At 39.5% G+C, this 27,860-nt stretch overlaps 1 protein-coding gene across 1 annotated transcript; it reads left to right on the top strand.

Moving 5' to 3' along the window:
- Positions 1-134: 134 nt before the first annotated feature.
- On the top strand, positions 135-27,860 carry OPRD1 (opioid receptor delta 1). Its single transcript, XM_039334143.1, has 3 exons — positions 135-687; positions 25,183-25,532; positions 26,742-27,860. Exons 1-3 carry the CDS (start codon positions 479-481, stop codon positions 27,272-27,274), a joined length of 1,092 nt encoding a protein of 363 aa, XP_039190077.1. The 5' UTR covers positions 135-478; the 3' UTR covers positions 27,275-27,860.

Raw genomic sequence — 27,860 nt, 5'->3', positions numbered from 1 at the left:
GTAATTGACCGCCCCCTTCCTTTAATCTGCATCTTGTACATTGTTTCCAATGTCCAAGAGAGATGTCAAATCCCCCCCACCCAATCTTTTTCAAAATAAGAAATCACCATCGTTAGGAGAGCTTGCGAATTCAGTTTCCTGTGCTCAGCTGCTTGGCAGCAGATAAAGGAGGGAGGCAGTGTGTTGCTGGGTTTATACAGAAGAACTGCTAGAATAGATGTCAGATTCCACCGGCTAGTGCAACTGCTTTTGAGAGCTCCTACTTCTGCCTTGGCTGCCCAGTACCCTCTTTCTCTCTGATTTGAAGTTTTGGTTTTATTTGAATGTGCTTTGCAAGGGACAGAGTAAGCCTACTCAGGAGAAGAGCTGGTTCTTTTCAGCACCACCAAAACGGGACAGTTCTCACGAAGTCTTTGGACTGCAAGCCTTCTGATCCTTTTGTCCTACCACAAACTGGACTCTGGAGCCACCTGGTACCATGGAGCTGTCCACCATCCCTGGTGCTGAAATCTTTTACAACAGCACCTTGCAGAACTCAAGTTCTCTCCCAACTTCCAATGCCACAAATCAATTGCCAATGAAAAATACTACTTCAATCATCATAGCTATTGCTATCACCGCCCTATATTCTGTCGTATGTGTGGTGGGACTTTTGGGAAATATCCTGGTAATGTATGGCATTGTCAGGTAAGAAAAAGGTTCCAAACTAACAAGCCCAGTTTGTTCTTTGACTAGATGAGGGGAGGTTTTATGCCTATGTGATTTGGCTGGATGCCACCAGGGTCATTGGAAAGAAAGAAGACATGAAGTAGATGTGTAGGGAGATTGGGAGAACTATGTGCAGCATGAACTTGTGACATAAACTTGTAATGTAATGTAGTCTGTGTGAAAGAGTAAAAGAAACGTCACTTGCATGCCAAATGCATTAATAACCATGATTAAAACAAATCTGGTTGTGCACTGAGTGAAAATAGAATGACTATTTGAAGGAAATTTAGAGCCATATCTGTGCATTCAGCAATGCACTACCATGTGGAAATTAGGATAGAAATGGAACATTAAAAATGTGGGCATTGGGTTTTGTGACTCAAGAAATGATGTGTTTCACTGCATGCATTTTTAACTGCAAAATGAAGGTACATCCTCTGTAGCTATTGTTATGTTTTTAGAAAATTACCATAGCTGATACATTTCTGGAACAATGTAGATTTTACAGTGCTAAAAATTCTGCCCACTATGAATTTTATATATGGCTATATATGAATGAAGGGAGAAATTCAAACAATAGCAACAAAAATGCAACGACTTTTCAAATAGGAGCATCTTGCTCAGGCAGGATAAACTCCAAGACATATTCACTCTCAGTTTGTGAAGATGAAAAACATTGTTTTCTTTCAATTCATCTATCAAGAGAGACCTGTATGGGAGATATATGTATGTTCCTGTATGGGAGATATCAATTTTTCTAGAAATGCAAGAAAGGTTCAAAATGTTGAACAAATAAAATCATAAACAGAAACATCAACGTTTCTGAAACAATATGTGCTTTGTCAGTATGTTGTCCTCAGCATAGCTTCCTTCAAATATGTTGGACTACAAGTCCCAGAATTTTAGGCTGCCTGAAAATTATGGAAATTGTAGTCCCTCCTACCTGAAGAATAGTTGGTTGGGGGGGCCAAGAATATTTCATAACTTTGGGATTTGGCTTATGAAAGTCATTTTTATTGTACTGAGAAATTTCCAAGATACCTCATATTTAATGACACCATCAGGGATCTGAATTTATCTGATAAGATTTCATTTCACAGGTATTTGTTCTAATAGTACTATTACCTCCAAAGAGAAATCTTATCAAATTAATTCAAATCCCTGATGGTGTCATTAAATACTTCTGCAATCACTTTGGTTTAGGTCTAATGAACCTGCATTCCAGCCACTGGTCCCAACAGAGAAATATTTTTAATCCTGACAAGTACCAATTATGAGACTTACCGCCAAGTCTCTTTTCTGTTTAGAAATGCTGAGATTAAACCTGGGAATTCTTCACAGAGTCACAGCCCCTTTATTTTTGTGTCTAGAATTGTGACGAGAAAGTTGCTTAAGAATTACTTCTTTGCTTCTGCCTCTTTTCATTTTTTTAAACCAAAATACTGTAACTTCTGATTAAGTCTAGCCAAGCAAAGAACTGACCTCTCATACTTCAAATGGCATATTATGCAAACAAACAGGCCCCATTTTGTGAACTGGGTTGCTCACTTAGAGGCTGTGTGAGTCAGCATTCACACATTAATCTGAGGGAAGAGTGCCAATATGGGTTTTTTTCCCCTTTGTTGTTTCTGAGTCATGCAAAGCAGAGAAATGGTTTCCTTTCATGCAAGCAATTCAAAAACCCATCTGCAGATTCCTGTCTTGCCTGTGTATTTGACAGAGAAAAGCTTTGGCAAAGTCACCACTAATATGCAGTGCCCCTGAACTCAGGAGACTCAGAACTTGGCATGCCAAGGAAATTGTATTTTGGGCTCAAGTTATGAAAAAAATCTGCTTCTGGAGTAAAATACCTCAAGGATGTAGTTTGTGTCTATTAACATTTATTTTCTGTATTTTCCCATTTTGCTTCCCAATGGTTGACTGAAGTGATACAACAGAACAGGAAAGTATTTTAAGTATAGTAACTTGGAGCAATCATAAAGAAAATTTAGATTTACTGAATGGAAATATTCCATCTGTTAGCATTCACCAACCCTCACCAAAAAAATCCCTTGCTATTTTCAAGCCTTTATACAATTTCCAATTTTGTCCTAGACTTATGAGGTCTAATAGCTTGATCTTTTCTGCAAATGGGAGCTGTGATATCAAATATTCTGAAAAACTCTTTGTGTGAGAGTTCCATAGAGAATTGGTCATTAAGAGCAAAACCTTATATAACTATTGATAAGTAATTTCTAGCAGATTCAGTGTAACCGATTTCAGGATTTGGAACCTGCATCTCCCTGATTAAGACCAAATACTAGTATCTCTTTGTAGGGCTTTGTTATTTCAGAAGATGGAAGATTTCTGCAGAAATCTGGATGAGAATTAGATAGCTTCAAAGAGGTGCAGAAAAAAAATTGCAGCTCAGGGTTGAACTGTGTGGTCCTTGGTGCTCTCTGAACTTGATTGCTTTCTTGCAGATGTTACATTACCCAACTTTCTTGCAGATGTTACATTACCCAACTAGTGGTTCCTTGATTAGACTGTTGTTTCATTGATGTTAGATTGGAGTACAAGAAGTAAACAATACTCCAATCAAGGAACTACCAATTCAGACAAATAATCAAACAACAGCCTAGGAACCACCAAGACCATTCCCCCCAACACTGACAGGGTAATCCACTACTATATAAAGTGAAAGCAAGCTCCATTCCCTCCTAGCAGTGATGATGTTACCTAGTTTGGTATTGAAACATCTGCAAAAAACCAATCAAATTCAAGGACGGAGATTAGAAAATCTAACTCTTTGCTCTCATCCGGATTGTTGCAACCCAGAACTGTTAGCTGTGCTGAATATCTATGCAACAGTTTGCCTAAATTATCAACCACATTACTCTACATCAGTGATTCTCAACCTTTCTAATGCCATGACCCCATAATACAGTTCCCCATGTTGTGGTGACCCCCAAGTGGGTGTGGCCACTAATAAGAGGGAGTAGGACAGCTAGGAAAAAGGGAAAAAAATGGCGGACAGCATGGTTTGGTGACCCCCGTGAAATGGTCATTCGACCCCAAATGGGGTCCCGACCCACAGGTTGAGAACCACTGCTCTACATGCTGTGCCTGATGCAGTTTATACAAGTTTACAAATCTTAATTTGTTCATTTGGCGGTGAAATGCCAAGATACTAACAAATTGTGTTGCCATTTTCTTTTCCAACCCAAACCGCTAATGTTGGTCGTCATACTTAATTTGGAGCCAAATTATCTTAAAAACTTTTTTTTCCTCCTGATAAAACTACCATGTTCTGAAGTCAGCTACAGAAACATGCAAGGATTAAAGCTTGGAACAATTGATTTGAAAGGCAAAATAAGATTCATAGCATGCATGGATGTGCACATAGCACCTGTCAGGAACTAACACAACATGTCTGCTCTTAGAATTGCACAGCATAATCACATTTTGCCTTCAAGCCGGACTGCTGCACAACCCTAACCCTAACCAAATTTGTTTGGCTGCTAAGACATAGAATCCTAAAACTGAAAAGTCCCTCAATCACCAATTAAGCTTCATCTTTCAAAGAGTTGGGACTCTTTCCAGAATGGCCAATCAAGGAAAAATGATGAGCAAAGAAGAGAACAAATACAAAAAAAAAAAACAACACCAAGCTCAGGCACCAGTTCTAAACATAATACTTCACCTAGTGACCTTTTCAGATTTTACAGACAGTTCATGGATTGGAAGCAGTTAGATCAGGGGTCTTCAAACCTGGCCCTTTTATGACTTGTGGACTTCAACTCCCAGAATTCCTCAGCGCCTGGCTGAGGAATTCTGGGAGTTGAAGTCCACAAGTCGTAAAAGGGCCAGTTTGAAGACCCCTGAGTTAGATGATAACTGGCAACAATCAACATAAACTGGTTCCTGATTGCCATAATGAACAGTATGACTGCTATAGTGACTGGTACATTACTTTACCTATTCGTTTAGTGACTCGGTTGTTAAGTGAATTTCGCTTCTCCATTGACTGTGTTTGTCAGAAGGTCACAAAAGGGATCACATGACCCCGGGACGCTGCAACTGTCATTAGTATGAACCAGTTGCCAAGTATCTGAATTTTGATCACATGATCCTGGGGATGCTGCAATGGTCGTGTGAAAAACAGTCATAAGTCATTTTTTCCAGTGTCATTGTAACTTTGAGCAGTCACTAAATGAACTGTTGTAAGTCGAGTACTATCTGTATTCATTAAAAGATGCACATGTGATAATTCCCTGCATATTGAATTACACTCCTGTTGTATAAAAAAAATCAAAATCAAGAGAAATTTTTGGAGAGGTCTTATTATATAAATAGTTTACATATGCAGATCTAGATGTACAGATCTAAATCTTCCATTGTATTTTTTTTCCTTGCTGATGTGAACTCTCGCACTCATGTTAATAAATTAGCATTTTAGTAATCAGTGATGGAAAACACTTAGGCAGAAAATTCCATTTCCTTTAACATCAAAAGGTCAAATCTAGAAATTTATGACAAGCTGCCAATGGGGATTTCTATGATTGTGCATAGAAACAGGGTTGGGGGTACCACAAGATACAGAGTTTGTGAAGTCCAATGAGCTAAACTTCCAATTTTGCGTCCTCGCCCTGTCACTTTCAGATAGTTCGCTTGCTAAAGAAGCCATAGCTTGACCATAATTGGTCTTCTACCCATGTTTCTGATTCCTTTGACCCATTCTAAATGGAGCAGCTTTAGAAAGCAGATTAGAGACCGTGCTTGGTTCAGAAAGCAGCTGCTGCTTCTCAGTATACTTCTATTTATATTTGGCTATTCATCAAAATCACAGAACAGGTAGCTGCAATAATAAAGTAGTCACATAAAATAATGGAAGGCTATTGCAAACTTTAAAACAAACGAAGCTAAATAAACACTAGGAAAGGAAACAAGCCATCAACCAGTCATCAATGAATACACAAGGAACAAGTGAATCTTAGCCAAATCTCTTTTGGGAAGGTACCATTTCTGACATGGGGTACCGCCACAAAGAATGTCCTCTGTTTTCATCATGTGTGGCCATTTTCTCCCCAAGGGTAAGTATATAGGAAATTTAAGGTTCTGAAGGTCAAACTTAATCTAGTATCAATGTTTTATCTTTCCAGATAAGATAGAATATAGAATCATAGGGACCTCAGAGGTCTTCAACCCCCTGCTCAAGACAGGAGATCTTATACAATCCCAAATGGTTGTCTAGTCTATTTTTAAATACTCAGTGATGGAGCACAGGGCAAGCTATTCCATTGACTAATTGTTCTCACTGTCAGAAAAATTATCCTTACTTCTAGGGTTGGATCTCCCTTTTAACAAGCTTCCACCCATTACTTTTTGTCCTGCCCTCTGGTGCTTTGGAGAATAAGTCAATATCCTTTCTCTGCGACAGCCTTTTATCATCTTGTCTGTGCACTAAGGTGTTAGCATTTTTTTTTTTTTTGTACTGTGGTGACCAGAACTGGATAGACCAGAATGATAACATCTGAATAGTTATATTTTACACACATAATTTCCAGCTGATTTTTAAAATATGCATTGCATTAATTCAATTACTAAAATCAGGAAAAGCATCTAAGAAACGCATTTGTTCTCATGTCTGTCTTCTGCTAAACAGACACCAAAGCCAAGCTGTAGGACGGTGAGAACTTAATGATCAGCATTATTACAGAAGCTGCTTAGTCTACCATTTGCCATGGTAGTTAAAAGTTTAATTGCATTTACTCAGATTTAGCTTAGTTAGAGGTGGCCTTGTTTATTCTTTGATGATTTAGAATCTGCATAAATGCAGCTTCCTTTACGGTTCAGCAAATTAGAAAAGCGCAGGATATGGGTTAACTCAAACCAAATTAAGCATGTTTGCAAATGCTGGCCTTGTGACATTCTTGCTTTCTAGGGCACTTAACAAGATGTCAAAAAAAGAAAGGAAAGGAAAAAGAGAAAAAAGAAAAGAAAGAAGAGAGTAGAGGAGAGAAGAGAAGAGAAAAGAAAAGAAGAGAAGAGAAGGTGCACAGCACAGATCTTTGCACCGTAGCAGGTTAAAAGCTACAGTATGCTGAATAGGGAACTTAGGAGAATTTAGCTCAACAGGACTAGAATCAAGGCATTGCCAGATTTTAAAACAATATTTACTGATTTGGGGCCATCGCAACTAGAACATAGCAATCAGCCCACAAGGACACTTAGGCACAGCATTCAGCACAATTGATATCAGCAGGGATTTACAGGAGAAAAATAAACCCTCCATATAAAGTATCATCTGAATTGAAGTCATAAACAATCTGCACATTTGTTGGCCAAAAACTTAATAACCTTCTCTCTGGTTTAGCCTCCAGATGTAGATTTCTTGCTGGTCTGGTTTTCAGTAGAGCATTAAATTCACAAGCTTTTATCGGTGGTATAACATTTGAGAGCATCAGAACCGTATCATGTGCAAATAGATTTAAAAGATATGTCTTGTGTCCCAATTTTTATCTTGTAAATCTGATTGTTGGATCTATTACCAGCTTGGTTGAATAATAAGGAGGATTCAATCATCCTACCAAAGCCAGCCTCAAATTTAAATGTACTTAATATTTCTTTTAAAAATGGTAGTTTCAGAGAATCAAAGACTTTAAATATATCTAAAGAACATATGGCTAGTAAAGATTTATTAATTTGTGTAATATTTAGTATTGAAAAAGCAAAAAAAAGCAGGTTTGGGCCTTTATGTCTATTTTGGTTTGGATAACACCTGCTGAAATCTCAGCAGCCAAAAAGGAAGGTAGATAAGGTCTCCAAAAGTTGAGTAGTACTCCAGCACTCTTCTTTTCTTGCAGTTTCCTCTTCTTCCTTTCCCTTCTCCCCAAGAAGTCGAAATGAGCTTAGCAAAATAAAATCAATGAGGCATCTTTATTTAATGTGCATGGTGAGAACTGGATGTGGAATCCAAATGATTTGCTCTAGGATAAACCGGAGATGTGACTAGGATGTCAGTCACAAAAGGCAGCAGTATTTTCTTTCCAGTTTTCCAACTGCACACAGATGTCTTGATAGGAGCAACACAAGGGAGCTGTTATTTAGATAATCAAAGTACTGTAGGTATTTCCTAATTCTTCTAAGGGGGGTTAGGAAAGGATGTGTTTGTGTCTAGTTTGGAATATTTCCAAAACAAAGTTAGAAGAGAACAAGACTAAATCATGTGATTTAAAGAACTTCAAACACCATAAATAGTCCATCCTTTTAGAAACATTATTCTGGAAGATCCAATAAATCCATAATAATATTACTGATGAATTACAGTTGCACTTTTTTAAACACAAGAAGCTGCATTGCTCAATTTGAAAGGAACCAAGAATTCTACTCATAAAGTTAGCTGTACCTTGAAATTTCATTTTCCCTCTCGCTGTTTTGCTCCACTTCTTCAAAGTTTTGTTCCGATTATAGTAAATATCCTAAAGTTAGAAGAAGCTAGCTTTCCACAAATGTTAAGACAAAACAAGCTTCTTGGATGATATCAATCCATATAAAATCACAGTCGTGTGACTTTTTCTTGATTAAAGGCTGCACTGGATATTTGAGTGACATGGCATAGTTTCCCATTGGGCTTTACTCCAAAAAATGATGAATGGCACCAGAACAAATGCAAAATATAATTTCACTTCAACTTGCACTTAATTAAACTCACTATAGTAAATATGATTGTTCTATGGTGATGCATTTAAATATTTTCCCTGGCACAGTAAAATTCCATTCGTTAAGAATTTATGAAAGTCCCAAGGGCCACAGCTTAGGGTTTGGAGGGAGCTTTGTAGCTTTGATGAGTTAAATTTTGCAGTTCAGTTATAAATAAGCCCAAGGCTTTTCAAGACCTACTGAAATTTTACTCCTGAGCTCAACTACTGTCTAGCCTGGAGCATAGATAGAAAGATTCCTTATAGCTAAAAATTTAACATAAGCTCAACCTCATTATTTCAGATTTGGTCTGGGAATATTGACCAAGGAAGCTTCGGGCATTTCTGTGGAAAGCTGCATTTAGCTCCTATCTGACTTCATTTTTGATTATTCTGCCTGACAGTGTTACTACCACTTTATAAGGCCTTGGTAAGATCACACTTCGAATACTGCATCCAGTTTTGGTCACGATGATATAAAAAAAATGTTGAGATTCTAGAAAGATTGCAGAGAAGAGCAACAAAGAATATTACGGGACCGGAGGCTGAAACATATGAAGAACTGTTGCAGGAATTGAGTATACCTAGATTAATGAAAAGAAGGGTTGATAGCAGTGTTCCAATATCTCAAAGGTTGCCACAAAGAAGAGGGAGTTAACCTATTCTCCAAAGCACCAGAAGGCAAGACAAGAAGGAATGGATGGAAACTAATCAAGGAGAGAAGCAATCTAGAACTAAGGAAGAATTTCCTGACTGTTATGACAATCAGTGGAACGACTTGCCTCCAGAAATGAGATTTTTTAAGAGGAGATTGGACAACCATTTGTCTGACATGGTATAAAGCAGTGGTGGCGAACCTATGGCACGGGTGCCAGAGGCGGCACTCGGAGCCCTCTCTGTGGGCACATGTGCAGTTGCCCCAGTCTTGCCTCCCCCCACAACCCCCTCACCAGCAGCCCCTCTGGAGGAGAGTTGCCCCCAAGCATGGCCCACACGGAGCAGTGCAGCCAAGGACATGGCAGCCAGGCAGCGTAGACAAGACTCTGCCCTCACGCCCCATCATGCACGGTTGATACTGCAGGGCGCGGGAAGAGGGTGTGGCCACCATGGCACTGCTGGGCTGCTTGGGCGATCTGCGGCAAGCCCTTGAGGCTGTTAGTGACCCTGTAGGCAGATGGGATGGGGGTGGGGCAGGGGGTAGAGTGGGGGCAGGGCTAGCTTTTGGGCACTCGGTCTCTAAAAGGTTTGCCATCACTGGTATAAAGTATCCTGCCTGAATAGGATGTTGGACCGCCAAGGTCCCGTCCAATTCAGTTATTCTGTTATTCTGACAATATCATTATTGATAAGCAAATCAGAGTGAGGATCATGTGGTCTCCAGATTGTTTCCAGGGTTATTTATAAACATTCAATAGAACTGTAATTACAAAACTGCAAATGATACTTCAACTAGCATTTAGGAATAAGACTAGAAACAGAAAGACTGTGTCAAATGCTATATGAGCCTAGCATTATCAGAATGGATAATTATAATTAGTCCGTACTGCTTCAAGTTACAGATGGGGACTAAACTTTCTCATGGATTCTTCCACATAAAAGTGAAGGCAGAACAGGCATACATACAACTGTGCACTAGAATCTAGAACTTTTTTTGCTGATGGAAAACCTTTAAAGACTAATGGAAAGTTCTTATCACTTCATGGAGTAAGGCTGCTCTCAATAGCTTTATCTACAGCATGATTTATTTTAATCATTAGATTTATATCCTTCCCTTCATTCAGGAGCTCAAGTGAATGTTGATATCACTTCTACAAGCCCTTTGCATGTCCCTCACAACAGTAGCCCTGCCAATTTAATTGGATAATTCACACACGTTCCATCTGTCATCCTAGCACTTAAAAGTCATAATCAGAATAAGTAAATGAATTTGCGTACCTTGGGGACATTTCAAGACGTACAAATGTTGGCAGAAATGTAGCAACTAATTTGTGGTCTTTTGTAAGGAATGAATGTTGAAGGACAGAAATAGGACTGTGTATAAGAATGTGCTTCTACCCACTTGATTATGAGGAAGCAAGAATTAATTATATTGAGAGCAATATAAAAGTTTACTTTTGCAGGAAAGAATGGATGCTGAATAAATATGGATCAAATACAAAATTGAGTAGCCAGTGTGAAAAAATATCCATTGAAGTTTAGCCATATGGAGAGAATGACTGAAAACAGAACTTACAAAACAGAAGCATTCAAACAAAGTTAATGAAGTGTTCCAATATTTGAGGGGCTGCTACAAAAAAGACAGTCTCAACCTATTCTCCAAAGCACTTGAAGGCTGGACAAGAAGCAATGGATGGACTTCTCAGGGAGAGAAGCAACATAGAACTAAGGAGAAATTTCCTGACAGATAGAATCAGGTGAAGTTGACAGGGAAAAAGGCAATGTATGAAGCTGTGTGGAAACATGGTGAAAGCAAGAATGGTTTGCAAAGACATTAAGATGCAGAAGAATGGCATGGGCATAAATTAGATTTTAATGTATTTATTTCATTTTGTCTTATCTCATGCCTTTACATTTTTGGTTTACTGTTTCCTACTCTTTCGTTGTGGTTTATATAACTGTTGCTTACCCTGAAAGGCAATAGCATGATAGCTATGTTTATATGCATGTCATCTCTTTTATCCTTGCTATTCATAGACTCCTATCTCCCAGTGCTTCTTAACTGAGAATGCCCTGAGGCTCCCAGCACTAATTTTCTTAGCTTAGGAAGCAATTGAAATGCATAATTAGCTGTGTTTGGAGCAATGTGCTTATCTGTCTTTTCCCCCTCCTCCCCCAAGCCTGTGACATGCGCATATACGTGCATGTACTCATGCGCGCGCGCGCACGCGCGCACACACACACACACTGGGAGAAATAGGGACCATCTTTTTTTCTCTGAAATCTGAAGGGCAAAATAAAAAGGATCCAACAAAAAGAATCTGATTTAAAGCAGGGATGTCCTACCTTGTCAACTGTAAGACCTATGAACTTCAACTCCCAGAATTTTCCCAGCCAGCACATTGGGAGGTGAAGTCCACAAGTCTTGGAATTGCCAAAGTTGGACACCCCTGCTGTAAAGTTATTTTCATTCTCTTCTAGCCATAAACCCTACAAAATGTACAGCATGCTATGAAAAAAAAGATTAGGTGAAATAAGATTCAGACTATCATACAAAAAATGATGGCTTGATCAGCACACAGCTGTTGGAACTGACAGCCTGTGATTCAGCAGTACCCTCTCTGTATATCATTGTGGCTACAACCTAATTTTCTTCTAGTTTGAGTGGGTGTGTCATTATTAATCATCCAAGTGCTAACTGGGCACTGATTGTTGAAAGCCTAGCAAAGGGACTCTAGAAGCCTTTGTCCTATCTCATGTAGTTTGAGACAAACCATCTGCCCAGAATTGGACTAATCTAAAGCTTATCCCCATCGCAATCTTATCTCCCAGGCTTGCCCATGAACTGAACTGTGCTAGACTTTAAAATATGCACAATTTCCCAAAGTTTACAATGCCATTTCCCAGTGAAAAATGGCTGCGCTAAAAAATGCAACCAAGAGAGAAATTGAGAAATTTAAAAAAAAAATGCATTTCCTTACAGAAAACCGAAGTATAAAGCATCTGTAGGTAGGAAAAAGATACATTGAAAAGATTCTTTACATTAGAAAGAAGGCTTCCTGTGTGCCAGTTAAGGGAAATGTGCAAAATGACGCTTACGTGTCATTATGCTAACTTTTTTTTAAAGAAAGTCACAAAATGATAAAGGGACATGGTGAAAGCATTCTAAGCTTGGAAAGATGAGTAACCTGTCAATGCTGGAATGAATACATGCTCTCATCCTAGTTTTCTTTAGGGCTAAAATGTATCTTCTATCACAGGGAAGGACCACTGCAGCTATTTAGTGTTCCAGGTTGTATTGTTTTAATCTATTGTGATTTCAGCTGGAGAGGTTGGCCTAGAAACCAAGAAACTGTTAGTTCTAGTCCTTCTTTAGTCCTTCCTTAGGCATGAAAGCTGACAGGTGACTTTGGGTCAATCGCCAGGAGATTATAAATTCTAGTCCCGCTTTAGGCATGAAAGCTGACAGGTGACTTTGGGCCAATTGCCAGGAGATTATAAATTCTAGTCCCACTTTAGGCATGAAAGCTGACAGGTGACTTTAGGCCAATTGCCAGGAGATTGTAAATTCTAGTCCCGCCTTAGGCATGAAAGCTGACAGGTGACTTTGGGCCAACTGCCAGGAGATTATAAATTCTAGTCCCGCCTTAGGCATGAAAGCTGACAGGTGACTTTGGGCCAACTGCCAGGAGATTATAAATTCTAGTCCCGCCTTAGGCATGAAAGCTGACAGGTGACTTTGGGCCAATTGCCAGGAGATTATAAATTCTAGTCCCGCCTTAGGCATGAAAGCTGACAGGTGACTTTGGGCCAATTGCCAGGAGATTGTAAATTCTAGTCCCGCTTAGGCATGAAAGCTGACAGGTGACTTTGGGCCAATTGCCAGGAGATTATAAATTCTAGTCCCGCCTTAGGCATGAAAGCTGACAGGTGACTTTGGGCCAATTGCCAGGAGATTGTAAATTCTAGTCCCGCTTTAGGCATGAAAGCTGACAGGTGACTTTGGGCCAATTGCCAGGAAACTGAGTTCTAGTCCCATTTTAGGCATGAAAACTGGCTGGGTGACATTGGGCCTATCGCTTTGTCTCCACCCAACTCACCTCACAGAATTGTTGTTAGGGGGAAAATAGGCTGAGGAAGGAGTATTAGATACGTTCACGGCCTTGAGTTACTTACAAAATATTAGAGATAGGATAAAAATATAATAAATCTAATAGTGATTAACAAGGCATGAATAGGTCATAACACAAGTAGTCCTTGGCTTATGATCACAACTGAGCCTGAAATTTCAGTTGCTAAGTGAGAAAGTTGTTAAGTGAGTTTTGCCCATTTTAAGACCTTTCTTGCCATGGTTGATAAGTGAACCACTGCAGTTGTTAATTTAGTAACATGGTTGTTAAGTAAATCTGGCTTCCCCATTGTTTTTGTTGGTCAGAAGGTCACAAAAAGTGATCATACGACCGTGGGATCCTGCAACCAATATAAATAGGAACCCCTTGCAACCATCCAAATTTTGATCACATGACCACGGGGATGCTGTAACTGTCATAAGTGTGAAAAACGGTCATACGTCACTTTTTTCAGTGCTGTTGTAACTTCGGTCATTAAATGAATGATTGTAAGTCGAGGACTACCTGTAAGATAGGGGACCAGAGAGGTTACCTGGTTTGTTTGCAAAATATCCACAAAATCTCTGCCCCCCTGATGATGATAGGAAATGAAGAGAAATACAGGTAGTCCTCAACTAACAACTATCATTTAGTGACCAGCACTGAAAAAAAGTGACAATTGCTCACATTTATGACCATCGCAGCCTCCCCATGGTCACATGATCAAAATTCGGCCACTCAGCAACAGGCATGTATTTATGAGGTTGCACAGTCCCAGAGTCCCGTGATCCCCTTTGGTGACCAAAGTCCATGGGGAAGCCAGATTCCCTTAACAACCCTCCTTAACTAACTTAACAGCTGCAGTGATTTACTTCATAACTTTGGCAAGAAAGGTCATAAAATGGGGCAAAACTCACTTAACAACTTTCTCGCTTAGCAACGGAAATTTCAGGCTCAGTTGTGGTCATAAGTTGAAGACTACCTGTGTGCACTAAGAATGGACCCCCCCAATGCATACCGTGGAATCGGAAAGAAAAGTGTTCAATGTTCAGTGCTTTAATCAGGTTGTCTCTGGTTTACCTCGTCCTTTTTCATGAGCTTTTATACTCCTGTCCTCTCCTATCCCTCTGGGCACCATCTCACAGCCATAGAATAAACTCCATCGTAATTAAACTGCTTTGGGGAGGTGCTTCCCAAACTGTCAATATCTCAGGAGTGGTAGGAAAACTTTCAACAGAAGCTGTTTTGTATTTTCCCAACTATAAGTTTAATATGTTACCAAAATAAGCAAGGTAATGCAAAAGTTATATGGCTAAGATAATATATACTGCTGCAAAGAAACTTCTGCTTCTGAGAAGGCTACCATTCCTTCAGCACAGCAATTTAATGAGCATATTCATGAGAACAAGTAAAATTAGGTTACAGTCACAAATCTTTTTTTAAAAAAAAAAGAGAGAGAGAGAGAGATTTTACTCATCTTTTATTTATCTTCCTGACTTCTTCTTTGCCTTCTCCGCCTGATTTACCCTACAGAAGATCAGCATCGTTTCAATCCTTTCACCATTTAAGCTCTGAGTATTGATTGGCCTTTCCCCCACCTCTCTTGACAGATTATGAAATATATACAGGGAGTGCAAAGGATGCACTTCTGGTCTTCATCATTTTGCAAAAGTCTCACTGTAGGAAGATGCTTTCTTCTGAAAAACGCTGAAAACAAGGGAAACATTGGAAGAAGCAAAGACAGATGTTGATGAAATACAGGGAATTCCCAAATATGGCAAAGCTCAAGTCCATCAATTCACCTCCCACAGAATAAATATGTTCTTTTTTTAAAGCCCATTTAAATATCAAGAAAAATTTATTAAAGGAGTTGAAGGATAAACCAAACTATAACAAAATGTTGAAAATAGTAGCCAGGTATGTCCCCTTTTATATGCCATCTCATCTGGTGTCTCTACATTCTTTAAACATACTAGGTCCATTGTGTGAACCCAACAGTTCTTTCTGAATGCCTGAATGGGTTATTCTCTTCCTAATAGAATACATAGAACAAAAAACATCAGAGTTGGAAGGGACCTTGGAGGTCTTCTAGTCCAACCCACTGCTCAAGCAGGAGACTCTAATCAATTTCAGACAAATGGACATCCAGTCTCTTCTTAAAAACCTCCAGTGATGAAGCACCCACAACTTCTGGAGGAAAGCTGTTCCACTCGTTGATTGTTCTCACTGTCAGGAAATTTCTCCTTAGTTCTAGGTTGCTTCTCTCCTCAGTTAGTTTCCATCCATTGCTTCTTGTCCTGCCTTCAGGTGCTTTGGAGAATAAGTTGACCCATCCTCTTCTTTGAGGCAGCCCCTCAAATATTGGAATACTACTGTAATGTCACCCCAAGTTCTTCTTTTCTCTAGACTAGCCATACCCAATTCCAGCAACATTCTTCATATGTTTTAGCCCCCAGTCCCCTAATCATCTTTGATGCTCTTCTCTGCACTCTTTCCACAATCTCAGTGGCATCTTTTTACATCTCTAGTGAAAATCTCAGTGAAATCTCAGTGGTGTCTTTTCACATGTCTAGCTGCCATCCAAGAGGTCCACAGTGAACACACATACACAAGAAGAGCTGAGGATGCATCTGAACCAGTAAACGAAAACTTTGGGAAGTCAAGTATTTGGAGGAGAACTAGCTACCATAAAAATGAAGTGTTCAGTAGCAAAAGCAAACAAGGCCAGGCAAAATCTTGAGTTCAGCCACTGACCAGCATCAATTCATGTTAGAGTGGTGAACGATCACAACCATTCCCTTCTATAAACTATGAAAAAATAACTACAGTTAGAATGTTAGCACAAAGCTAAGCAATTCAAGCTATTTATAATAAACAAACAGCCAGGATACTTTTAAATGGTGACTATACAGAAAGCTTTGATATTAAAAAAGGCACAAGACAAGGTTGTTCATTATCTCCCTTGCTATTTATTTTAACATTGGAAGTACTGGCTAGAAACATCAGGCAGGACAAGGAAATAAAAGGACTGGAGATAAAAGACCAAAAATATAAACTACAAGCTTTCGCAGATGATTTGGTTTTCATTTTGGAGGAACCACTAGAAACATATACTAAATTGTTGCAGAAAATAGAAAAATTCAGAGAAGTGGCTGGCTTGAAAATAAATAGAGAAAAGACTAAGGTATTAACAAAGAACTTCACAGATAAACAGAAAACCTACTTTACAAAAAAGACTAATTTGCAAATAGTTAAAAAAGTAAAATACTTAGGCATCTATTTAACACCAAGATGTACAACATTAAAAGAAGATAATTATGAAAGACTGTTGAAACAAATAAAATTAGATTTGGAAAAATGGAAAAACCTCCAACTTTCATTACTAGGAAGAATAGCAACAGTGAAGATGAGTATTCTACCGAAACTACTCTTTCTATTCCAAACAATCCCAGTAAAATTGGGGAAGATTTTCTTTGATTACTTAAACGCAACAGTATTAAGATTCATATGGCAAGAGAAGAAAGCATGAATTAAAGTTAAAATGTTACAAGACGCTAAAGTGGAGGATTTGGACTTCCAGACTGGAGAGTTTACTATCAAGCAGCGATCTTACCGTGGATTAAAGAATGAATAATGCTGAGAAATAGAAGACTTTTCTACCTAGAGGGGCATGATTTGCAACTGGGTTGGCATGCTTTTCTGTGGTATGGGAAAAATAAAATACACAGATATTTTCAATGCCATGCTATAAGGAATGCACTCTTTTTAGAATGGGAGAGAATAAAACAAAAAATCTATATTAAAATACCAGAATGGCTCTCAACAATGGAAGCTTTTGCATACCCAAATTTAATTAATTATGATAAACTTGTCACCTATAAAGACATTTTGGATAATGACGGAAAACTTAAAGACAGGCAAGATCTACAACAACAAGGTATTGACTTATCATGGTGACCTTACTTACAAATTAAAACAAGATATGAGAAAGATCTAAAGACAGTGGGATTTTATAAAGAACAGATAGAATTTGATCAAATACTCTTGAAAACAGATGAAAATTTGATTAAGAAACTTACAGATGTCTGCTAAAATGGAAGATGGAAGAAAAACAAATAAAAGAGACAATGATAGTTTGGGCAAAAAACTTTGGATACTCCATAGACTTAGAAGCTTGGAAAAAGTTATGGGACAGAAATATTAAACTGACTAAAGCAACATCATATAAAGAAAACCTGTATAAATTGTTTTATAGATGGCACATGACACCAGTAAGGTTAGCGAAAATATTTTAAAATGTTTTGAATAACTGTTGGAAATGTAAACAAAAGCCAGGTACCTATTTTCATATCTGGTGGGTATGTCCTAGTGCAAAGAAATTTTGGTTTAAGATTCATACATGGCTGGAAAAGATAACTAAAACACAGATAGAATTTAGGCCAGAATTGTTTTTGTTAGGAATACTAGAATCTAATTACGGGAAAGAGAATGAGCATTTAATATTACATATATCGACAGCTGCGAGAATAGCATTTGCCCAATAATGGAAAAATGAAGATTTGCCATCTGATGAGATTATAATTAGGAAAATCCTAGAATGTGCAGAAATGGACAGATTAATGTTAGAGCCATGGTGGCGAATCTATGGCATGGGTGCCAGAGGCAGCACTCAGAGCCCTCTCTGTGGGCACGCACGCCGTCACCCCAGTCCTAGGCCTTCAGCTGCGTTTTATAAAACCTTTTCGCTTTAGGCCTCCGCCGCTGTGTGCAAAAAAAAAAATAGGTTCAGTCAATCAGTCAATTTCAACTTCCCGCGGGAAAAAAAAGATCTTGCAAAGTTGGAATTGATTGATTGAACTTTTTAGTCCCACCCAGTCTGCTGTTACCACCGCAGCCACGCCCACCCAATGGGCCACACCCACACAATGGGCCATGCCCACCCAACTGGCCACACCCACCCAACTGGCCACACCCACAATGTGCCACACTCACTCAGCACTGATGATGCATAAGTGGGTTTTGGGTTGCAGTTTGGGCACTCGGTCTCTAAAAGGTTTGCCATCACTGTGTTAGAGATTAAAGAGAAAGAACACTCAGTCTGTTATAAAACATGGGATTTTTTTTTATCAATGGTTAGCAAAATGAGTTAACGAAAACTGCTTGTGAAACTTATTAACTTATTATTTAAGACTTTCTTTTTTGATTAATTGATGTTTTATAATTTTTGTTATTTTTGTTAATTATAGTTACTTATTATTATATTAACCCTGTTGAATACTTGTATCCGGACAATAGTTTGCTTGCTAAAGAGTGGAATATTATTGGGGGCAACCCTATTGTTGTACCCATTCCCACCCTAGTCCCTTCCCTGAACCCTATCCCGAATCCCACTACCTATAATGATCCTTGTTTTCCCTTACCCTGATAAAACTTAACAAAATATTTGGGGAAAAAAGAATGTTAGCACAATGATCATAGTTAAATAAAATAAAGTTATGGAAACTACAGCTTAATGATTGTCAGTATAAATGTTTATGTATACTTGCTTTGGAGAAAGGAACAAAAATCTAAAATTATGTATATAACATCATTCTACTGCTAAAATCTACATGTAAAGTTAGAATTAGTAGATAATCTGTTTTTCTGGGCATTCTGAAAATTCTGGGCATCATATATATATATATATATATATATATATATATATATATGTGTGTGTGTGTGTGTGTGTGTGTGTGTGTGTGTGTGTGTGTGTGTGTGTGTGTTTTCTGAGGTTTTCGCGAGTGTTTGTATGTAGGTCTTTGGTTGTTCGGGTTTTCTCCCGCGTAAAATTGGAAGTGTCTTGGCGACGTTTCGACGAAGTCCCATTCATCATCTTCAGGCTGGTGTTTTCAGCTTCGTGCTTCAAGCAGCAATGTGTGGTCTTAGCTGTTTCTTCCTCCCACCCAATCAGTTCATACCCCCACTGGCAGTTAAAAGGAAGAAACAGCTAAGACCACACATTGCTCCTCGAGGCACGAAGCTGAAAGCACCAGCCTGAAGATGACGAATGGGACTTCGTCAAAACGTCGCCAATTTTACGCGGGAGAAAACCCGAACAACCAAAGACCTACATATATATATATATATATATATATATATATATATATATATATATATGTATATGTATATGTATATGTATATATATATATATATATATATATATATATATATATATATATATATGTATGTGTGTGTGTGTATATATATATATATATATATATATATATATATATATAATTTTTTAATAATCAGAAGTTCTTAATATTTTATCAGCAACACATTGTCTAGATTCCAACATTTGACTTACTAATACATGTTAAATTCCTTTCTCTCTACCTCATTTTTCTAACCATTGATAAAAGGTATCCTATGTTCTAAAGCAGGGGTGTCAAACTGCCGGCCCACGGGCCAGACACATCAGCATCACCAGAAAACCACGCTCACCCCATTGCCAGCAATGGTGAAAAAGCTCTCATCACAACGTCACATGATGTCACGAGTTTGACATGTCTATTCTAAAGTATACTGACTCTTCTTTCTCTTTCATTTTCAGTGTCAATCTATCCATTTCTGCACAATCTAAAAAAATTTTAATTCACTTTTCCTCTGTTGGTAAATCTTCGTTTTTCCAATATTGAGCGAATACAATTCTCGCTGCAGTTAATACATGTAAAATTAGATGTATACACTCTTTCTCATAATTTCCTACAATTATGCCTAACAAAAATAATTCTGGCTTAAAATCTATATGTTTTTTAGTCACTTTCTCTATCCATATTTGCATTCTTGACCAGAATCTTTTAGCTTTGGGGCATGTCCACCAAGGGAGGTGTTTTACTTCTATTTGGAATGAATCTTGCAGACACAGGATTATCTACCCCAACATTTTCAAATTTGATGTCAGTGCTGCTAATATCGGATGTTCTTGCTTTGACACCTGCCTCTTTGTTGGTTCTCCCTTTGGAGGATGAGCATCTTTTGGGGGGGTTGGGAAAGCAGATGTAGAAATATCTGCCATTCATCCAATCCTTTGGCAGATACCCCTTTAGGGTTTAATAGAACAGATCAGGATTCATAGAAGAGATGGACAAATGATTACAGCCCCATTTCCTCCTGCAGCTCCTACCAATGTGAATTTATGTGCATCAGTTATTCCCACTTATTCCTCCATTCCATATAAACAATTCTACATCATAGCTGCAACCCACAGCAGCACCAGAGGTTTCAGGCTAGAATGCAGTCAATAAATCACTGTTGTTTTATAGAAGCCTGCCAGGTATAGATCAAAATCAAGGTGACACATCTTCTCTAAAGAACGTGCTTCGGTTATGATGGCTGCAAGATATTTTTCTCATTCTTTTCCTGCTCCTTCCCCCTTTCCTGGTATTTCTTGGCAGTAAGATTCTCTGAAGGTGGAAAATGAGCTTTCAGGCGCATTTTATATGCAACTGAAAATATGGTAGGATTTCATCAATGTATTTCAAGAGAGAGAGATTTCATGATGGTTATATAGATTATATTTCTACACTGGACCAGGCAGTGTCTATTAAGGGCCAAGGAGTCTTTTAGTTTTATGGAAGAATTAGAGAATATATCCTCAAATATTATTTTTGGGTGGGAACGATGTAGCTCCCTCCAGGTCCTCACATCCTTTTCCAAAAAAAGGTAAAGGTTTTCCCTGTCCAGTTGTGTATGACTCTAGTGGGCACACTTCATCTCCATTTCTCAATGGAGGGAGCCAGCATTGTCCAAAGATGCTTCATATGGTCAGCATGACTATACGCAGAGGTAAACAGAATGCTGATATCTTCCTACCAAAGTGGTACCTATTTATCTACTTGCATTTTCATGCTTTCAAACTGCTAGGTAGGCAGGAGCTAGGACAAGTAATGGGAGCCCACCCCATCGGGCATTGCTCAGGTCTCGAACCTGGGCTGTTAGCTTTCTAGCTAACAAGCTCAGCATCTTTAACCACTGAGCCATCGTGCCCCCTTATTCCCAAGTAGCCAGAATCATTCAAAGCAAAATGCCAATGGAGTTTTCTAAAAGGAAGACTCTTAAGAGAATTCTCTTAAGAAAGGTTCTGCCAATACAATGGATGCAGAGTAGCTCTGATCAGATGCAGATTTTATTTATTTGATCAATTGATTGCCTGTTTTTCATTCAGGAGATCAAGACACTATACACATGGTACTCCTTCCTAATTTTTCTAGTCACCTCCCTGAGAGTTTGAGATTGAGAGAGATATTAATCCACAGTCATCAGTGAGCTTCCCTAGTTTAAGGTTGGAGAAGAATCTGTGTGTACAGATTGTCCCCAACTTATGACCATAATTTCTGTTGCTAAGCGAGACAGTTGTTAAGTGAGTCTTGCTCCATTTTAGGATCTTTCTTGACACAACTGTTAAGTTAGTAGCACAGCTGTTAAGCAAATCTGACTTCCCCATTGAGTTTGCTTGTCAGAAGGTCACAAAAGGGGATCAAATGATCCCAGGATATTGCAGCTGTCATAAATGCATGCCAGTTGCCAAGTGTCCAAATTTTGATCACGTCTCCACGGAGATGCTGCATTGATGGCAAGTGTGAAAAACAGTCATAAATCACTTTTTTCAGTGCCGTTGTAACTTCAAACTGTCACTAAGTGAATGGATGTAAGTTGAGGACCATCTGTATTTATTTTAAATGTGTTTATAAGATTCTCATATCATCATTTCAAACTTGCCAGGGATACTTGATCAGCACATGTATTTGAGCCATGATTTTGTGGCTCCGGGATGAACCACTGAACTCTCATAACTGTTTATTCTAAGAGTTATTGAAGTGGTCCTCCTCCAGAACAAGCTAAGATCATTGCTGAAACCTCCAGAATGGCTCCATTTTGAATTGAGATTTCAAGTAGATTATTTTAATCTCAGAAACTTTCCCAATGCAACTCTTGCAAACCCCTATAGGCAGTGGTGGGATTCAAATAGGTAAACAACCAGTTCTTTGTGTGGATGCCACTTCCGGAAGTCCATTCTGGGCCTGGGTAACAAAAAATTAGCTACCGGTTCTGCTGAATTGATGCGAACTGACTGAATCCCACCACTGCCTGTAAGAATACAGGTGAGTGAGGTCCCTGTCTTTACACTGGTGGCCTCCATCTGTAGAATTCTATCCCCAGACCTTTTGGGCAGCATTCTTTTAATTTTTCTTTTTAATTTTCTCAGTCTTTTCATTAATCATATTATTGCTGCAACAACAGCCTTTATTTATAAAGTCAAAAGACAAAAGACAAATAACTTTATTATGGTCATAGACCAGCAATAGACATCACTTTTTACAATATATTAAAAAAATAATACTGACATTAATAGTAAATAATAACATCCCTGTTAAGAAAATACATGTTCTCAAAATGTTAGGGTCATTCCCTAGTTTACGTGAGTGGAAAGCCAATAAGGGTGTGAGTAAATATAATGTTCCAAAAATTATTAGAGATATCTCCAAAAAATTGGCACAAGTTGACAGCTATAAATCTGTAACCAATTTTTTTCTTGTGGACATTGCAGCAACACAGTATTTTGCCACTGCATGCGTGATAGAAGGGTTTGAGTCCTGGAGGAGAAAGCCTACATAAAAATTGTCTGCCTTCCCTGGCAATTTCTCTAGTACTCATAAAGTCCACTGAGCAGTATGATGGCCTAGAAGAGGACCTCTCACCTCACAGGAGGCTATGAGTTCGATCCTAGGTAGTGGCAGATATTTCTCTCTGCTGTGAACTCTGCATAGACATCAGGAAGGGTATCAGGCCAGTAAACACTCAGCTCCATTCAGTTGACCCGACTCCACCACGATGCAAGGGAGTACAGGGTCATTAAAAGAAAAAAAAATGTAGTGCACTGATCCCAAGAACATTGGCATTAAATGAAAGGCTGGTTTTAAAAAGGAAAAATGCCAACAGATCAAAGACAAACATTTGAAAAATCCTTTTCCTTTTTTTTTCTCTAACTCAACAATTATCTCCATTCTGAATTTTTCGCTCTCTCTAACACGGCGGTTCTCAACCTATGGGTCGCGACCCCATTTTGGGTCGATCACCCATTTTTCGGGGGTCGCCAAAGGCGGCGATCCGCCATTTTTCACGGTGCCGTGCACGCGTGCCACGCATGGGGCGGTGCCGCGCATGCGCGTCACGCATGGGGGCGCCGCCATGCATACGTGCCGCGTGTGGGGGCGTCGCGCATGCACGTTGCGCATGGGGCGGTGCCACGCATGCGTGCCACGCGTGGGGGCCCCGCCCCCAAGCGCGCGGCCCGGCGCATGCGCAGAACGTTTGTGTGACGGGGGTCGCCGTCACACAAACGTTGAGAAGCTCTGCTCTAACAAGTGCAGTGATGTTGGGCATTTGCAATTGTCAAACCATGACAGTTATGCATAGTTTGTAACTTCTCTTGAAACTTCACGCACATATTCTCAGCCATGGATTTATTCAGAAGGTCAGTTTTCCAGTGTAACTGGAGAGATTTATGAAAGCAAAATAGTGGCCAAATAGTGAAATAAATAAATAAAGCAGTAGAAAAAATAATGAATTTTTCACAAAGGATTTGGTCCTGCGTTGGCTCCTCTAATGGAGCTTTCTCAGATCAAGGATCAGCAAAGGTGTTGCAGGCTGCCTAAAGAACTTGAGCATCAGCAGTAAAAACAGCAGGAGTCTCTGCCTCCTTACAGAAATATAGTCAACATAAAAAGGAATCCTGGAACAGACTGAAAATCAGCTGTAAAAAACAGAATCTCTTGCTCAAGGAAAAGAATGTTTTCAGGAACAGGAAGGATGGATTTCAGCACCATTTAAACAATGACACAGCACAGGTGAAACTTCTTTTGCTGCTTACATCCTTCAGAAATTCAGATTACACTAAAAGGACAGTTTCCCTTTTTTAATCAATTGATTAAAAGCACAAGGAAACGAGCCTGGGTGGCAAATACTTCATGAGGATCTGATAGCACTAGATGGGAGATAGCATAGAAGAAAGGAGAAATGGATAACAGTGAAGAAGCAAGCAAGGGTATTTGGTGAAGAAGCTAGCAAGGGTATTTATGTAAGTTGGGTATCAGGCTGTCAAAGAAACAAGGAAAAATGAAACTAGAATATATGTCTAGAATGTATCCTAGGAAATGGCCATCATTTATGATAGCTGACCATTTCTCTGCAAGCAGAAAAGATAATTCAGAATTTATAGCTAATCAGAACTTAAACTCTTCATGTTCTCCTTCAGCATGGCCCTCTCTGATAAGTTGGCTTGAATTTCTTCTTATCTCTTGCCTTCATATTATCTGTTGGAGCCATGTGTCTGACAGAGAAGTGGACCATTCTCATAACAAATCAAGGAAGTGTGATTGGGCAACTTGAATACTTGGTGGGTGGAAGTTATGGAAAGCTATTGGTTAACTAACCAGATTTTTAGTGCTGGAAAACTAGAATTGGATTTGCTTCTTCAGTGCTGAGATGTGCATTCAATAAAATTTATTTTTTCTAGCACCCCCAAAGCCATGAGGATTCTTTAATTTTGTTTTCGCTAGATGGACAGTTGACATCATGTTTACATTCTTGGCATTCCTGTGCTCCCCTTCAGATTAAATCCACCAAACTAGATTGTAATTTTCTAGCCCAGGGGTAGGCAACCTTGGCTCTTTTATGACTCGTGGACTTCAACTCCCAGAATTCCTGAGCCAGTATGGCTCAGCTTGGAAACCTCTCCCTTTCCCCTCAGCATGGCTGGCTCAGGAATTCTGGGAGTTGAAGTCCATGAGTCATAAAAGAGCTCAGGAGAAGGTTCAGGAGAAGCATTTTGTCTGTCACTTGACTTCAATCAAAACATGAACCATAGTTCTGTTCCATTTTACCTTATGTTGTTTTGCTTATTTAGTAAGAATGAATGTATTTCTTGCAAAGAATGAGCCCCGGTGTCAGTTGCAATTCATGTCATTCTCCTTATCTCCTCTCTCTAGATACACCAAGTTGAAAACAGCCACAAACATCTATATCTTCAACTTAGCCCTGGCAGATGCCTTGGCCACCAGTACTCTGCCCTTCCAGAGCGCTAAGTATCTGATGGAGACCTGGCCTTTTGGGGAACTGCTTTGCAAAGTCGTCCTCTCCATTGACTACTACAACATGTTCACCAGCATCTTCACCCTCACGATGATGAGCGTAGACCGATACATTGCTGTCTGCCATCCAGTCAGGGCCTTGGATTTCCGGACCCCAGCTAAAGCAAAGTTAATCAATGTTTGCATCTGGGTTCTCTCCTCTGTGGTCGGAGTGCCTATCATGGTCATGGCTGTCACTAAATCTCAAGGCAAGTGGGCTGCCATTTAATACCAATGACTTCCCTGAAGACCACCACTCAGTCTGGGCAGCAATCAGACTGTGGTTCCCACTGCTAAATTAATACAGACCTTTGGGGTACAAGGAGATTTTCTGTCCCGTAGTAGCGAAGGATCTTATATTCAGTTTACTTCTCAGGGGTGATTCCATTATGTAGGAAACAGGTTTACCTATATAACTCTTAGGAAAGAATGTTCATATTTCAGTAACAAGAGAGGCTTGTAAATAATAGACCTGCATATAGTGGCTTGGAAATAATATAAAGAATTCTATATTCATTCATTAATCCTGTTCACACCAATATTGAATTGGGTTGTGGGGTAGGGATAAGAAAATCATACAAACTCCAAATCCCAGTCGATTAATCCAGACAGAAAAAGTAGCTACAAAGAGACCCAGGCTTATTTGGGGCTAATCAAATACCTCCCTGATCCTTTACAAGCTATTAAATTGATAAATAGCTGTCTCTGAAACTTTGTCAACTGAGACAAAGTCCTAGAGAAGCCCTGTGAAAACAAAGTTGTTCTAGGCACTCTATCTCTATGGTGTCCTTTGTACCGTTTCCCACTCTGCATCCATAAGGAGGAATGAAAAAGAGTGGAAATGATGAGAGGGTGCACAATTCCCTTCTCAACCATCTGTAGCCTATTTTAAAAAAGAAGGAATCTGGAAGGTTGCAGTGGCCTTCCAACCTCTTTTGTAATGGCTGAGAAGACTAACAACATGATTGTTGTTTAGCTGGCCTACTCATCATGAATTGGATCCTGCCAGCAATAAAGGTCAACTAATTGACTAGGAATATACTCCCAATGTTGGGAAAGATGGAAGGCAGAAGGAGAAGGGGAAGACAGACAAAGAGATGGCTAGATAGTGTCATCAACACAATGAACATGAATTTGGGCAAACTGTGGGAGACAGTGGAGGATGGGGGTGCTGGTGGGCTATGGTCCATGCGGTCATGAAGTCTTAGACACAATTTAGCATCTGAACAATAGCAACATACTCCCAAACACCCAGTAACATAGCCACTAGTCATTGCTGATGGGGTTGTTGTTGAAAGGGGCTCCATCATGCGGATATATTTTCCTATGTCCAAGAGAATAACAATACTGTTGTCCACTGAGCTATGGTCCTGTGTTTGTTCATCTCTCATCTTTGTACTCTTCCTCCTTTTATGTAGGTGGCATTACAATCTGTCTCCTTCAGTTTCCTGAACCTCAGATTTACTGGGATACTGTTACCAAGATCTGTGTTTTTATCTTTGCTTTCTTGGTTCCCATCTTCGTGATCACCATCTGCTATGGGCTCATGATTCTCCGCTTGAAGAATGTCCGTCTCCTCTCAGGTTCCAAGGAGAAGGACCGCAATCTGCGCCGTATTACACGCATGGTGCTCATTGTGGTAGCTGCCTTCATCATCTGCTGGACTCCCATCCAGATCTTTGTCATTGTTTGGACCCTGGTGGGCATTGACAAGAAGAACCCATATGTCATGGCCAGCCTGCATTTTTGTATTGCCCTGGGCTATACTAACAGCAGCCTCAACCCTGTCCTTTATGCTTTCTTGGATGAAAACTTCAAGAGATGTTTTAGGGAGTTCTGCCTCCCGTTCCGATCACGGATGGAGCAGAGCAGCTTTAGCCGGGCCCGGAACAGCACCAGAGAACGTGTTTCTACCTGCACTCCATCAGAAGTTCTTCATAAGTCAGCATGACTAGACATGGACAGCCACAAAAGAGGCTTCAGCAGAGGAGACAGAGGAGAAGAGCTGCACTCTGAAGTGACCCAGGTCAGTACTACAGAATTCTAGCCTGAACTGATACAGGAGCCATTCAGGAAAAGACACCACCACAAATCTTGTGAACTTTTCAGAGTAATTTAGGGCATCACTCTCCAAGCTGATGCACTGGGACTGCAGTTCTCCAAATTCCTATTAAGCACTTCCATCATATGTGGAGGACCACATATTTGGGGAAAGACATGCTAAGTTTCCCCCCCTCCCCCCATTTGACCTATGACAAGCCAAATTTTTGTTCTGCAAAAAGGTGTCAGTTTGTCAAGTGTTATATGGCTTCAAATTTCTTAGAAAATCTTTAATTTTTTGAATGAAGTCTCAAAGAGGCACTAAATGGATGCTGTATATGCGTGCCCATTCATGCCCATATGTACATACACATTTTTGGATTTCTGAAATCAATGCCTTCAAATGTTTTGAAGAACTCATGGCATCTGTTTCTGCTTCACTGAAGATATTTTTACTTTAGCTTTACCAATTAGGGTCTGGTTGGTGGCTTCTGCCT

The sequence above is a fragment of the Crotalus tigris genome, unplaced genomic scaffold (assembly GCF_016545835.1).
Source record: "Crotalus tigris isolate CLP2741 ecotype Arizona unplaced genomic scaffold, ASM1654583v1 scf7180000017628.32516253702:7417878, whole genome shotgun sequence".
Taxonomy (NCBI): domain Eukaryota; kingdom Metazoa; phylum Chordata; class Lepidosauria; order Squamata; family Viperidae; genus Crotalus; species Crotalus tigris.
Note: the sequence above shows the minus strand (reverse complement) of the source record. Positions and strands in the feature narration are given on the sequence as shown.